The sequence below is a fragment of the Sardina pilchardus genome, chromosome 3, assembly GCF_963854185.1.
Source record: "Sardina pilchardus chromosome 3, fSarPil1.1, whole genome shotgun sequence".
In the NCBI taxonomy this organism is placed as follows: Eukaryota; Metazoa; Chordata; class Actinopteri; order Clupeiformes; family Clupeidae; genus Sardina; species Sardina pilchardus.
This window is the reverse complement of record NC_084996.1, coordinates 18,649,570-18,664,592: the sequence shown is the minus strand read 5'-3', so window position 1 is coordinate 18,664,592 and position 15,023 is coordinate 18,649,570. Positions and strand designations below refer to the sequence as shown.

At 44.0% G+C, this 15,023-nt stretch overlaps 2 protein-coding genes across 6 annotated transcripts in view; one reads left to right on the top strand and one right to left on the bottom strand.

The window, feature by feature from the left end:
• stxbp4 (syntaxin binding protein 4) overlaps positions 1-6,344 on the bottom strand; it is a 63,264-nt gene extending 56,920 nt beyond the window's left edge. The window contains exons 1-5 of the mRNA XM_062530953.1: positions 6,331-6,344; positions 6,127-6,191; positions 2,001-2,074; positions 1,226-1,321; positions 966-1,035 (exon numbers count right to left, since the gene is read on the bottom strand). Of these exons, the coding sequence (XP_062386937.1) occupies positions 966-1,035; positions 1,226-1,321; positions 2,001-2,074; positions 6,127-6,185 (299 nt within the window). The 5' untranslated portion in view covers positions 6,186-6,191; positions 6,331-6,344. The remainder of the gene's footprint in view (positions 1-965; positions 1,036-1,225; positions 1,322-2,000; positions 2,075-6,126; positions 6,192-6,330) is intronic.
• An 804-nt stretch (positions 6,345-7,148) lies between these two features.
• LOC134076971 (cytochrome c oxidase assembly protein COX11, mitochondrial) lies at positions 7,149-13,916 on the top strand. 5 transcript variants are annotated; one of them, XM_062532289.1, is made up of 6 exons: positions 7,149-7,212; positions 8,126-8,185; positions 9,495-9,921; positions 11,961-12,116; positions 12,668-12,793; positions 13,142-13,916. In XM_062532289.1, exons 3-6 carry the CDS (start codon positions 9,556-9,558, stop codon positions 13,334-13,336), a joined length of 843 nt encoding a protein of 280 aa, XP_062388273.1. In that variant the 5' UTR covers positions 7,149-7,212; positions 8,126-8,185; positions 9,495-9,555; the 3' UTR covers positions 13,337-13,916. The 5 variants fall into 5 exon arrangements, with proteins under 5 accessions (XP_062388273.1, XP_062388277.1, XP_062388272.1 ...); XM_062532293.1 differs by having other exon boundaries at positions 7,165-7,212; positions 9,550-9,921; XM_062532288.1 differs by having other exon boundaries at positions 7,187-7,207.
• The last annotated feature ends 1,107 nt before the right edge of the window (positions 13,917-15,023 follow it).

Sequence of the window (15,023 nt, the reverse complement as noted above, 5' to 3'; positions counted from 1 at the left end):
CAAATGGCAGTATGCACAATCGGACACACACATACATTCTTAAAACAAATGTGTTGTCCCTATCTGGACACAGAGATGTGTTAAAAAAAACATTGCAAGTTGTGTTACTTTCAACACAAATTGTGTAACAAATAAAAAAGGAAACAACACAAACTGTGTTGTTGCTGTGTTGGACACAGAGATGTGTTAAAAACAACGCAAGTTCTGTTATTTTCAGCACAATCGTTTTGAGAGTGTACACACACTATCTGCATGCGTGTGTATATTATAGGGCTATTATTGCCAGTTATGCCACTACTGAGGACAAAGCACGTGCAACGTGAACATGGAAATGACATAATGACAAAGCCGAATAATGAAAATGAAAATTGAGCTGGAAAAAAAAGGCATCTAACTAACAAAAAGATAGCAGCAATGAAATATTGACCAAACACAAGAGAGCCAAATTCCATAAAAACAGCTTACGTAACAGGGGAGAGCTTAGCGCACGCGTAAAAGCATAAAAGCATAAGTCAGAGTGGAAATCTGATGCAAACAGATGGGTCTTAAAGCTGTTTTTAAAAGATGCTCAGCAAGTGGGATAATCTCACGTGGGGACCACAGCATATCCATGTCACAGCTTTAAAGATGGCCACGGACTCAGGTGCCCTGACCGTACTCTGAGCATGACCATCCTACAGGTGTGACCATAATACCTGCAGGTGTGACCAAACTACGACCATCCTACAGGTATGACCAAACTACGAGCATCCTGCAAGTGTGACCACAATATGACCATCCTGTAGGTATGACCATAATATGACCATCCTGCAGGTGTGACCGAAATACTAGTTAATTCTGCACATGTGCAGCTCACCTGCGAAGTTCACCTACAGTAAGTCAGGCATTTGGCATGGTAGCTGTGATGATAGCTAAAACGGTGAACTACAGGCTACACACTCCTGTCAGAATGGAAGCGAACTTACCTCTCATTAGTGACCCCAGACAAGTTTACGTTGTTGACGTCCAAAATGAGGTCCCCTGACCGTAACCGCCCTGCAAACAGTCAGATTGTGTTCTTTATATAGGTCATAGCAAAACAAGCACAAAAAAGCTCCATTTGTTGTGAATGTATTTTGACTGTGCTCATGTCTTTTTGAGGACTTGTTTGTTTGTTTGATTGTTTGTTTGTGAGTATATGCGTGTTTGTTTATTTGTTTGTGTTTTTGTGTTTACGCTCGCTCACCATCCTGAGCAGCCACTCCTCCAGGCAGCACCCTCTTGATGAAGATGCCAAACTCCTCACCAGTCTCCGGCTTGCATCCACCTGTGATCTTCACACCTGAGGAGAACACCTTACGTCAGAGCTGACACAGCCAGAGGAGAGAAGAGGAAGAGAGGAGAGGAGAGGAGAGGAGGGGAGAACAGGAGAGAGGAGAGGAGAGGAGAGGAGAGAGGAGAAGAAGAGAACAGGAGAGAGGAGAGGAGAGAGGAGGAGAGGAGAAAGGAAGACTGATGAGGAGAAGAGAACAGAGGAAAGGAGAGTGGAGGAGCAGAGAAGAGAGGGAGGAGAGGAGAGGAGAGGAGAAGAGAGGAGAGGGCAAGAAAAGAGGAGAGAAGAGAGGAGAGGAGAAGAAAAGAGGAAAGGAGAGAACAGAAGAACAACACACTAGCCACAGGAGTTATGGCCATGTTATTACATTTGATTACAGTAATACAGGGCATAACAAATCAAATATAAATGTTGTTACTAATGCTGTTAATTTATGATATATATTACATGTTTACGTTTAGGCATGCAGGCCAAAGCACCTTCAAGTATGTTATTCCAGTAGTCCTAGGACTTTCCTTTAGAGTCAGTCTATGTATGAGTGTGTGAGTGTCTCCTCGCCCAAGAGAGGAGGTGAGAAGAGGTGAGAAGAGGAGAGAAAGGGAACAGAGGAGAAGAGAGGAGAGGAGTGAGTGTGTGTGTGTGTGTGTGTGTGTGTGTGTGTGTGTGTGTGTGTGTGTCTCTCTCTCACCCAGGCCCCGCCTGCAGTCGGTGAAGTCCAGTCTCTGGACGGCGCGGTTGATCCCGTGAGGCCCCATGATGGTCCTGAGACAGGAACACCGAGACACTTTGAGCAACACAGACGGCAGAGGCATCAAAAGGCCCACACACACGGCACAGACGCACTCTCAGCAGCACAGACGGTAGAGGCATCAAAAGGCCCAAACACACACAGCACAGACGTACTGATCCAGAGTCATAGGCAAGCATTGGAGAGAGACTTCAGCAGTCCCATACTGTAGTGATGGTACAGCAGTCACACAAGCAAGGCAGAGATAGAGATATACAGATAAACAGCCCCAATCTCAGGTAAAACATCAACAGCCCCAATCTCAGGTAAAAACTCAACAATAGTCCAGCGTTTGTCGGTATAGTCCAGCCAAAGACAGCCAAAGTGACGGGCACACTCCTGGCATGAGGGAAGCCTATTACATGAGCTTCCCTGAAGGGGAGGAAGATTAGTGACGCACGACCATCTGAACCATTAGGCGCCGGGGCGTTTCAGCGGAAGCCAAATCCCAGTTCAGGGGACCAGTTAACGAGCCGCGCCACAGGCAGATAAATGGACTTGGCTGGAGGGATCCTACTGAGCTGATCTTACACAAGAAGACTGGACTGGCCAAGAGAGGGAGCCTTCGAGAAAGACTGGACTCTCGCGGAGTTACACTGGCATTGCCTAGATGCACTGGTAAGGCCTGGAGTAAACTACAGCTGTTTCAGGCGTGTGTCTGTGCTGCCTGGCTTGGACTGAAAGGTCACAGATTTATCAAACAGCTTAGTGAAATAGTTAGACAATCAATAATGCAATCTATCTAAATCTATATTTTCAGGCACCAATCACTTCAATGTCACTGCTAATGGCAGGAATGTGAAAACTATTATATTTATATCTCACATATTTTCTTTTTTTCTGCCATAGGTTCAGTTCACAGACACTAAGGCAGGGGCTCTCCATGGGTCCACAGCCCACTGGTGGTCTGTGAAGGCATTGCTGCGGGTGGTCCCTAACCACGGATTCAATCATGTAGTTTGAACGTGGGACTCGCTGTTTTCAGTCAGTGGTGATCCGCAGGGTGCTTTCGTGGTCAGACTGGTCTCTGAGACACAATCAGTTCACACAGTCTGCATTGAGCAACCAGAGGAAGACTAGTTTTACATTACAGATGAATTTTCACAATACTTGTGAGCAGTTGTAGAACTTTCTTCTCCTACCACACTTTGGCATTCCTGTTCTCTGGTAAGAGTATTGGCAGATGCATTAGTAACTCCTAGCTAAGATTTCTCCATTGGTCTGATTGGTTGAAGGACTATCCAAAAGCGTCATTTGAACTATGCCCATTGACCATGCCTCTTGTGCAGTAGAGATAAAGCGCAGACTCCCCAGACTAATGTTCAATCTTAAAAGATTGAGTTAAGTATGGTGATAGCCAGACTATGATTATCTATGAATAAATATTTACATTTCTAGTTGCTGTGCCTTTATTTGATCAAATCTTGCCGGATATACAGTATGTAGTAACCATTTCAGAAAAGCAATAGGCCTAAGCCACTCCAGTTGAGTTGAGTCCGTACTGTAGGTTCCACTGATTTTAGAACGGCTAATGCGCTTGTGCCTAACAACACCCCCTTAGCTGTTCTAAAATCAGTGGAACCTACGACCTCTCGGGGCTTACTTTGGATAAAAGCATCTGCTTAATGAATAAATGTAAATAAATGTAAATGTAGTAAAAGAAAATGCATTTATATAGCGCATTCCCTAACACAAATGGCTACTCAAAGCACTTTACAAAAAAGACAGTAGACCAGGGGTCTCAAACTTCAGTGGCCTACGGGCCATTTTCCACGGGTGCCAGAGCAAAAGGGCATGAGAAAATAGCTTGGTTGGTTCTCTTGTGGTAAGCTCATTTGATGGGTTTGGTTGGCTGACCCACAGCAGTGTGAACGGACACAACTGACCTTGGTCTATGTAACTGCAGTCCCAAAGTTAGTTGAGTGGCCTACCCAAACAGTAAAATGCATTCTTAACCCTTAAGAGAGTGCCGTCATACCGGAGTGACGGGAATGTTGAAATTTTAACATTCTAAGGAATATCTGGGTACATTGAATTCGACCAGAATCTCTCTCTAGGGCTCTGAATCTTTAGAACTTCATAATGTTGCGGAACAGAATCTTCTGTTAGAATGTTCAAAACTCCCCCGCTTAGGGGTTAAAGAAAGCGAACAGAAGAAAAAACAGAACTCGGGTCGAATCCCATCAGGCCGCAAATCAGTTAAATGAGGGGCCATAAGAAACTGTGCTCTGAGCTGCATTTGGGCCACATGTGGGCCAGGCGTTGAGCTGCATTTGGGCCACATGTGGGCCAGGCGTTTGAGTGAGACCACTGCGTGAGACAGTACAGCAGACAAAGAAAACATAAACAATCAACAAGTCCATGGGCAATGGTGACATAAGCACTCACAGTGATGAATGTCTTCGGCATAGCCCCACTGCTGACAGCACAGACATACACGCACACACACACGCGCACACACACACACACACACACACACACACACACACACACACACACACACACACACACACACACACACACACACACACACACACACACACACACACACACACACACACACACACACACACACACAAACACACATCCATCCAGATTACAGCATTTCCCCGAATGAATAATAAAATTGACAGAACAGAACTGACAGTACAGTAGTCTTTTGAGGCCACTAAATCATTCCCTGGTGGTGTTTGTATTGTGAAAGTTTACACTGAATCAAATGACTACTGCCATAATTGCTCCGTAAATAGTAATGTGAGTGGATGTGCCAAGACATTAGCCGTTAGTTGAAAAGACTGAATAATCACAGTTATGATGTGCCCAAGTGACTAGACAGTGTTTGGGTAGAACAGCTCATTTAGAAAATCTGATTGGATAAATCTGCCAGAGCTACTGATAAAAAAAAATCCAATAATCTCCTGTATGTGATTGTGTTCACCTCAGTTGTGGGGTGAGGTGCGTTCACCCCAGAGTTAGGTGAGGTGTGTGTGTGTGTGTGTGTGTGTGTGTGTGTGTAGACTGTGGTGGTGAGGTAAGGTAAGGGTCATGTGGCTTGCGGTGAGTGTAGCAGAAGCTCAGGCCACAGGCTCAACTCCTCGGAAGATTCTGACCCTATTTGGAACTCCTCGGAAGATTCTGACCCTATTTGGCAGACCTCTTTCCCAAAGATCAGTCCACTCATACACAGAAACTTGAATGCACTTTAACATCCACTGTAAAAGAGAGAAATGGAACAACAGATAAAGAAGTAGAGAGAGAGAGAGAGAGAGAGAGAGAGAGAGAGAGAGAGAGAGAGAGAGAGAGAGAGAGAGAGAGAGAGAGAGAGAGAGAGAGAGAGAGAGAGAGAGAGAGAGACCACTTTTTTTTAACACATTTGTCAACAGAAACTGTCTTTGTAGGACTCCCCATTCAGGAGACACCTCCCGGTGCATAAGTAATACACATGCCCTCAAATGATTTGTTTGTGTGTTGAGGCATCGTCCCTGAGCGGTGAGCACACTGACTTTTTCCACCGAATAGTCTACAACGCTGGTGTAATGACCAAACTGCATTACTCTAATTACTAATACCGCGTAATCTGTTTTATTGTAACCACTCCACATCATGATAATATTGTGTGACCTGAGCTACTGTACTTAAAAAAGGCAATCCCATTCACAAACGTTCACCTGAATGTTCATTTCCTTGTGTCCTAATCTGACAAAGACCCCCAAAATAGATTACACAACATGTGACACTGCAATTATTTCCCTAAACTGCTGTGTCTTCAGGCATCCCTCCCAAGAGTGACATCCAGTGAAGGTCAAAAACTTCACCAGAGGCACAATAATTCCTTCATTTCATCCTAAAACATAGTTATTCACCTTGAGTAGTAGCAATTGCAGGCAACCTTTCCTCATACATAGGCACATGCAGATAGAAAGAGGTTAGACAGTAAAAATAATAATAAATAAATAAAAAAATAAAAAAACAGCGTAGCAGACAGGTGCAGGAGGACTATTTACAGTAGAAACAGAGAGACACGTACCAGTACAACAGGGATAAGCCATCAAAGTGCTCCGCTTCTGACTGGGGCAGCAGTGACATGGCTGACTGATAAAAATGATGAAGTATTAATACCGCGGCAGCGTCATTGGTCTGTGAGAAATGATCGACGGTTCACTTCAGGTCGCTCAGCCCGGCCGCGGAGACTCAGGGCTATCCAGACAGTGTCAGACAAGCACACTCCTACCTTTCTGCTTAATCTTCGCTGATACCCCACAGTCATGTGACCACCTCACCTCTAGCTCGAGCTGACGGAGCACGCTCTACCACGATACGGTTTTGGCGCACCTTCATAGAACGCCCCCTTAAATGCAGTAGAAAGGATGTAGCTTTCTTTTTCTTTTCTTTTTTTTGCTATAGGATTAAGCTCAGGTAATATTATGTGCGTAGCCTGGAGTAATCAAAGAACTCAAACTTTTAAACTAGCCTACTTATCTCTTGGTAAGTAGCCTAGCATAAGAGGCCAAAAAAGTCTTGAAACTATAATGTTTAGAATGTTTTACAGGGTTTAGAGATGAACTTCATCAATTATGATTAATTGATTCACTCATAATACAAAGACACTTGTCACAGATTGTAGCCCACAGCAGGGAAACTGTATGATTTTGTTGACACTCAATGATGATTGTTTTTCAACTCAACATTCTTCGCATGGGTGTATCCTGAAGAAAAAAACGTCGTTGAAGGAGATAAGTAAAGGTCTTGTAACTTCAATTAACCCGTTTTAACATATCTATTTGCAAATCAAAGTAAAAATGTAGAAGTGAGACATCTGGTGGATTCCAGCAGAACTGCAACATGTTCTTTACGTCTTCGAAAAAAATAAAATAAGCTCATTATGTGTATCCGTTACATTAATACAGTATACCAAAATTATCATACAATGATTACTGCACTATTTATACTGTTGATATACACAGATATACAGTACATCAGTGTGTTGCTTGTTAGTTGAATAACAACCATCATAGGAACCAATGTAACTATTTGCCATTTCCGCCGGATGATTTACGGCGACGGACCTAACCCTGCCGTGTTTTGTAAGGTGTGCAGAAGGGTGTTGGGTAAGGTAAGTCAGTTAACATCTGCGTTGTTTTATTACATACAACGTAGTAATATTGTCGTGTCAAAGTACATAATACCTAACTTACTACAAGGCTCGCTAGATAAAGTTGTCTGGTCGGGTTTTATTCACTGAGCTGGCGAGTATGTTGTGAAGAACACTAAGTACAGACAGACCTAGAGCTCCTTCCTTCCTAGTTAGTTAGCCAGCGACTTTACTATGTTGACTAACTTCATCAATGCAAGGTGGCTCACCCCACAGCATGTTGTAAGTCTTTTTTGTTTGTTTGTTTAAATGGTGTGTTTGCGATCTGTTGATTTGCTTATTATAATGCTGCTCGGTGTAACCAGAGAATAGTAATGAATGATCTTTGGTGTAACCCTCTGATGATGATCGTTCTCCACGTCAACTCTTATCTCGTTACTTTACTCGGAGCTGCATTTACTCTAACGTTATATGACTAGCCCAAATGTACGTAACATGTATTCATTTAGCAGACGCTTTTATCCAGAGCAACTCACAGTAAGATAACAACAACATCCAAGTTACAGGTCAAAGGAGACCTTAGGAATGATTACTGCATCTGTCTATATTGCTACCAGAGGATATGAGGGTGTATCCATGGTACTAGTCAAAGTGTGGTAGAAGATGGAGGGAAAAGCATGGTCGAAAGTAGCATTGTATTCAATATTCAAACTGAACTGAAAACAGTGATGTCAAATTAATGTAAACATTTGAATTTATTAAGGCTATTATGGGCAGTGTATGTTGCTCATCTAAGTCATTTATTTCTGTTGTCAACACACTTCTGATTTGGATTGTTGTGTCTGTTTAGTGAGACCTCTTACATAGTGTGTGGATGCAATAGCCTCATAGCTACACTGGGTGGCATTAACTTCCATGTTTTTTCCTCCTCCAGATTGCAACGTGAACTGTTTTCTTTTGAATGAAAGCAGCACAATCCACTTAACAATTCTTGGTGAGTTTGGCTACATTTGTCTTTTGATTAAACCTGTATGTGTGAGTAGTAACGGGTGAACCTGATATTGGCATAACCATGAACGGCAAAATTCCGTTTGCCTTTGCCACATGTTTGCCTTCTCAAACATGAATGCCTTTTAAAAGCATAGAAGGGCAATAGTCAAAGAATTAAGGGTAACACTTTAGTTTGGGGTGTCGCTGTTACAGTGTACCTACCTAATTAGGTACAGTGGTACAACCTGTGTAACAACATGTACTATCAGGTACTACCATTGTACTTGCATTATGTGTTTGTGGGTACCTACATATAGTTGTTACATTGTAATACTGAGTGCTTTACAAAACTTTGCCAATTTGCCTACATTTTTCATCAGAAGCAAAGGGCTGACCTGAGACCTGCTGGATGGGGTAAATCTGGTCATGAAAGATTTGATATACAAACCATTCTTAGCTCCAGTCAAGGGGTCATTGTCTTCAGTGTACATGTAACAGCTGTGCTGCTACAACCTTGTTACGGGTTTATGTCACTGTATCAAAGAGTAATAAGTGTGTACCAACACAGTTGATAAATGTAACAGCTGCACTGCTACACCTTTGTTACTCTTTGATACTGTGGAATAAACCTGTTAAATGTACCAGTTAATTACTTGCATGCACATATGACATGTATGTTGTGTCTTTGATGTCTTGGAACATGTCTGCCATTACCCTATGTAGCACATGTATCAACTGTGTTGGTACACACTTATTACTCTTTGATACAGTGACATAAACCCGTAACAAGGTTGTAGCAGCACAACTGTTACATGTACACTGAAGACAATGACCTCTTGACTGGAGCTAAGAATGGTTTGTATATCAGATCTTTCATGACCAGATTTACCCCATACAACAACAGGTCTCAGGTCAGCCCTTTGCCTCTGATGAAAAATGTAGGCAAATTGGCAAAGTTTTGTAAAAGCACTCAGTATTACAATGTAACAACTATATGTAGGTACCCACAAATACATGAGGCAAGTACAATGGTAGTACCTGATAGTACATGTTGTTACACAGGTTGTACCACTGTACCTAATTAGGTAGGTACACTGTAACAGCGACACCCCAAACTAAAGTGTTACCGAATTAAGTTTAAAAAGTAACGAATTAAAAAGAAAACATAAAACATTCAAGGTAATAGTACATACAAGCATAAGAGAGCAATAGTTAAAAAATGTTTAAAAAGTATAATGATTAAAAGACATAACAAACAGCATAGAATGATTATGCCATGTAACATCTTATCCCATCCTCTTATTTAACTTTAGGTGACTGTGTGTAAAGCCTTCCTATTGGCCCGCTCTCTGTGATCCTCCCCCCCAGCCAGTCATGCTGCTGCCCCTGCTCCTGCGGGAGTGCTGTTCCAGGCACGGCCTGCAGGTGGCGACCAGCGTCCGTTCCTGCATCCGGACCCCAGGCTGGAGAGAGCTGCACTCGCTCCAGGGTCCCTCTCTCCCGCGCAGGCAGGGCCGCGGACCGCTCGACTCGCTTACGGAGGCGTTCCTGCAGCGGCGGGCGCCGTCGCGTCTGCACCTCCAGAGCCGCGGCGCCAAGTCCAGGAAGAACTACCGGCAGACACAGGAAGAAGAGTGGAGGCAGCGGAACAAGACGGTGCTGACGTACATCGCGGCCGCTGGCGTGGGCATGATTGGCATGGCATACGCCGCCGTGCCACTCTACCGACTCTACTGCCAGGTGAGGGACTCCGGTAGCCTGGCATTACCTGACTGAATCACTTTGTTTGACTGAAGAAGGTCTGACATTGGGAAAGGGAAATGGAGATGCAGGCAGGATACAGGCGGGCAGGGCCCGGCTAGGCTAGGCTAGGTCACATCCACACATGTTGGGATGTGACTTAGCCTAGCCTAGAGAGAGATACAGGCAGCATACAGGCGGGCAGGGCCAGGCTAGTCAATTCCACACACAATTCCACACATGTTGGCATTGCCAGAGGAGATTACAGCTGACACCTGAGGCCAGACTCCATGTCCTGGCCTGGGTTGCATGATGCCCTCACTGTCACAGAGATTTTATAGAGGAGGAGACACTTAAATAATCCTCCATAGAAATGTGGCACTTATCTACATATATCCTAACCTTGGAGACAGAGAGTCTGGTATGAAGGTATATTTGGTTCAAAACTCACGAGCACATTTAACTGCAGATTTCGTAAACGCACACTAAAGTCACAAATGTGTAACTGTAAATTTGAAGATGTACATTTGTACATTTGTACATGTAGATTTTTTATACCTTGTTAACACAAAATCGGGGTTACGGGTTCACAAATCCTTGCTTCAGGTACACAAATCCTATCCTGTGCATAACAACTTCCTGGCCTCATGCCCTCAAGACTTTTGCCCCAAATACACTGCAACGATTGGGGCAAAACACATTCGCACATCCGTGTTACATAATCTGAGAACATGCACAACATTCATACATTTGTAAATCCAAATGTGAACTACTGTAATGTATCAGAAGTTGTGCATCTGTGAAATATTTTCTCATTAACAAAAATAGAGATGGCTGTGATTTTCTTGCGCGTTGTTGTTTGATACTTTTGCACCATATATATCACCTAGCGAGGTGCAATAGGAATTGTATTTGTGCACGTCGAGCGAATCGATCGACAAGAAAACAAGGCGGCCGGATCTGGATCCTGGATCGCACCCAGGATCACGCCCAGGCATCCCTGCTTATCGCTTCAGTAACTTCCCTGTTAAAATAGAAGCTTTACTTAAAATCATTCATATTTAATTAACAGTCTTCACTTTCACCACAAATGTTCACATAAAATGTGCTGGTTAGGCTTGGTGAGGTAGATATCTCGGGTAGGGCTGCGACTAACAACTCTTTTCAGAGTCGGTTTATCTGGTGATTGTTTATTCGATTTATCAAATAATTGTTTGATAGATAAAATGGAAGAAATTGGTGAAAAATGTTTGATGGTTGTTTTCATTGTTTTCCGAGCCTTGTTTTGTCCACACACTAAGATTTATTTGTGCTTTATTTCACTGTTATAGAGGAGTAATTAAAACGGATGGAAATATTCAAATTCAAGAAGCTACATCAGAGAATTCTGATGTCTTTTCCTTCAAAATCTAAGTATTTGGTGATTATTTTAATAGTCGACAATTAATACATTAATCGTTCCAGCCCTAATTTCAGGTGTGGTACCTGGCTGTCTCAAGTGAGTTGTTCACCCATAGCCCAGTAGTTGTGCCGGTCTCATGTCAGGTTTCTGCATATTGTGTGGTGTCTGTCAACATCTGCCTTATGAGGTGAGGTCGCTGACTCGTAGAGGAGTTAGCTTCAGGTCCACTGACCCGATTAGCATGTACACTCACCTGTGTTTCAGCAGGTGTGTTGAGCTGCTCAGGTAAGCTGGTTGGCCATTGGCTGCTGCTGATTGGGTCTGAGCAGGTTCTGTGTACTCGCTGTCCATGGTGCTGAAGCTGATCTGTGGGGACATACTGTACCGTGTGTGTGTGTGTGTGTGTGTGTGTGTGTGTGTGTGTGTTAGCAGGAGATATAGCATGTAACATGTTACAGTGTTTTACTGTTTTAATGGCTCTTCTATAGATATACTGTAAAATTGGCAGTTTTGTCCTTGTGCCCATTTGGTGCCAGCAGTGAAATCAGAGTATTTTCTCACAGGCTTCCTTGAACGCAATAAAAAGAGTCTAGTTGTCTAGATGCTCCTCTCTGATTGGTTGTATTCTGACCTGCAGGCGTCAGGATTGGGTGGCACGGCGGTGGCGGGCCATAACACGGAGCAGGTGGGCACTATGACCCCCATACAGGACCGGGTCATCAAGGTGACCTTCAACGCAGACACACACGCCAGCATGCAGTGGAACTTCCGCCCGCAACAGACAGAGATTTACGTGAGTATGCAGCTGCAGAGCTCTATCCCACTGAAACAAATTGTCTCACACACACACACACACACTTTAAAACACAGCTGGAGTCACAGATATCCCTGCAGTACTCCAGAACACGAGTTCTTACATAGTACTTTGCTTGAAACAGAATAACACAACATATTGTAATGTAATGTAATGCATATAATACGTAGCCTGGGTGTTCCCATCCTGGCTTGCGTGGTGATTTCATTCACGCTGCTAAAGGCAGTCTGGAAACTACCACCCTAATTTTTGCCTGAGATAGGGGACCAATCACAGAACAGGGGGGAAAGCAAGACTATGATGAGCTATGCACAGACGCATTTGATAGACATCCGTGGCGCCCAATGAACGGATCTGGGCATTTTTTCAAATACGAGAAAATGAACGTCTGGTTGGCAGACCACGTCTCATTTGAGAAGTGGTAGACGCTAGCCAGGCTATAGAATACGTTGAATTCTCTGGAGTTTCTGTAACACGTGTTTGCGCGCACACACGTGTGTGTGTGTGTGTGATGCTCACCCATAATGCAGGTGGTGCCTGGAGAGACAGCTCTGGCCTTCTACAAAGCGTACAACCCCACAGATAAGCCCGTCATCGGGATCTCCACATACAATGTGGTGCCATTCGACGCTGGACAATACTTCAACAAAATACAGGTACTGACCCTCAATTACATACAGAGTATCTCAATAAAGTGTAGATTATAGACACTACTTTAATAAATGGACACAGGTATCAATTATGTACTGGTTCACAATTTCAATGACAATGAATGAATGAGGTCAATCACACCTGTGGCTCCCGATAGCATTTTTACTTAATGTTTCGGGCGTGAGCCCTTCGTCATACATCAGCTACTGGTGTGCCGGACTTCCTTCGCTCATGTTGTTATGCCCATTTCGTCGAGCACCCAACTTTAGAGCGTGTGTGTGCGTGTGTGCGTGTGTGTGTGTGTGTGTGTGTGTGCGTGTGTGCGTGTGTGTGTGTTTGTGTGTTTCCTACAGTGTTTCTGCTTTGAGGAGCAGATCTTGAACCCCAAAGAGGAAGTGGACATGCCCGTGTTCTTCTACATCGACCCGGAGTTCGACGAGGACCCGCGTATGGCGCGCGTCGACACCATCACACTCTCCTACACCTTCTTCGAGGCGAAGGAGGGGCAGCAGTTACCTCTGCCGGGGTTCCGCCCTCTGACGGCCTGAAAGACTCTACGGCCCCCCCTAATCAATCACAGACTTTTCTTACGGTATTTAATGGAAGCAGGGGGAGGAGAGACACTGCTGTTGAGACCGTGGTGCTATGGTCCACACCCTGAAATTCTTTATGCAACGCTTCCCCCTGGTGGCCTCTTTGTGTAACACTCATGGTGTGCAGTTTGACTGAAAGCCCCATGTGACAGAAGCAGAAACTCAGAGGGGAAGAATAAAGTGATTACAGCTCAGTGCTGGTATCACAAACCGTTTCACTCTCATGAGGTTGTTATTTACCAATCGCAACTCAATGGCTCTCTACAGTGACTTAGTCGTGAGAGAATAACACCTCAATGACTGTGCAGATCAGATTGCTGTTGTGTTGACCATATCTGTAATCATGTACAGAAGAAGAATTGTTAGTGTAATAGCTTCTACTTCAGTTCTTAAATCAATTACATTTGTCATTTACTGTTGGCCCACTGGTGACAAATAAAACGAATTACCATTCAATTGTATAATCAGCTTGATGTACAGATACAGCAATCTAAAAATAATTTGGATGAATGTTATAATAAATATATTTAAAATGCCTGTCTCCCTGTATTCCCCGTTATCTTCCTACGCATTTATTATAGAATAAAGACGGCTGCCTTGTGCGATGGACGCATTGGTTTATCTCTGCTAGAGAGCACATCAAACATGACGTTGTGTTGACCGCTAGAGGTCAGCCGTCTATTTGAAGCTATCGAACTTGCAGCAGAATACAGTTGACCGTTTTAAATGAATTCCAGGTTGCATACATCTTTGGCATATCTAAAATCAGCGTGTGTGGAAAAGCATAATGATTTGTGAAGAGCTGCTCTGTTCTGGACGCTCGATGTTGGTGGTGTGGCATGCCTTTAGTAAATCATGTGTCTACTGGGCTGGCTGTCTTCTGTTTCTGTTTGGCAATTACGCAACCGCTCAGTTGGAACCCGCTTCTGCTGCCGCTTATGTAACCCCCTGGCCGATCTCGACAGAATTAAACAACACTTCCGCAGTGAGACAACATCGCTCCATCTCTGAGCACCTTGCGACTGATGCAGGAGTCGTGCCACACGACGAAGTGCCCCCACCAGCTGACTGGTGGCCGGACCACAACGAAGATTTTGACTGCAGATATTGATGAAATAGCTGTATTGAACTATGCATAATAAGCAGATACACAAACCGTCGTGTGGTCCTTAACTGTCTTTATCACTTGTGCTTACGCTCATCATCACAGACGTGGGTGCAGATTCTTTATTGTTTGAAAATATAAGTAAATATTAGTTTAGTTGTTGTTGCGGGAATTGTACATAGTAATTTGTGGTAATGATGGTTATCCCCCCACATGTGGCACTATGTCATAATGAAGCGACAACTTCACGATGAGATATCAAGAGTGTGTGCGCTCATCGCATTCATCGAATAAGACCCATCTAGTGAAAATTACCGCAAATTCCTGGACTGCATAACACACTACGTCATCCTTTAGAAAACAACAACAAACCGGACCACGTTGCTCTCAGTCAAGATCCGCTAAACGTACAGACCCGGACTGACCTACAGTCAGTGTAACTCTCCCTGACGTTAACCACATTTACCGCCGCAAAGAAAAGGGGGCCGTTCCGCGGTCAGCGCCTCGAGTTGGCAGCGAGCTGTCAACTCCGTAAAC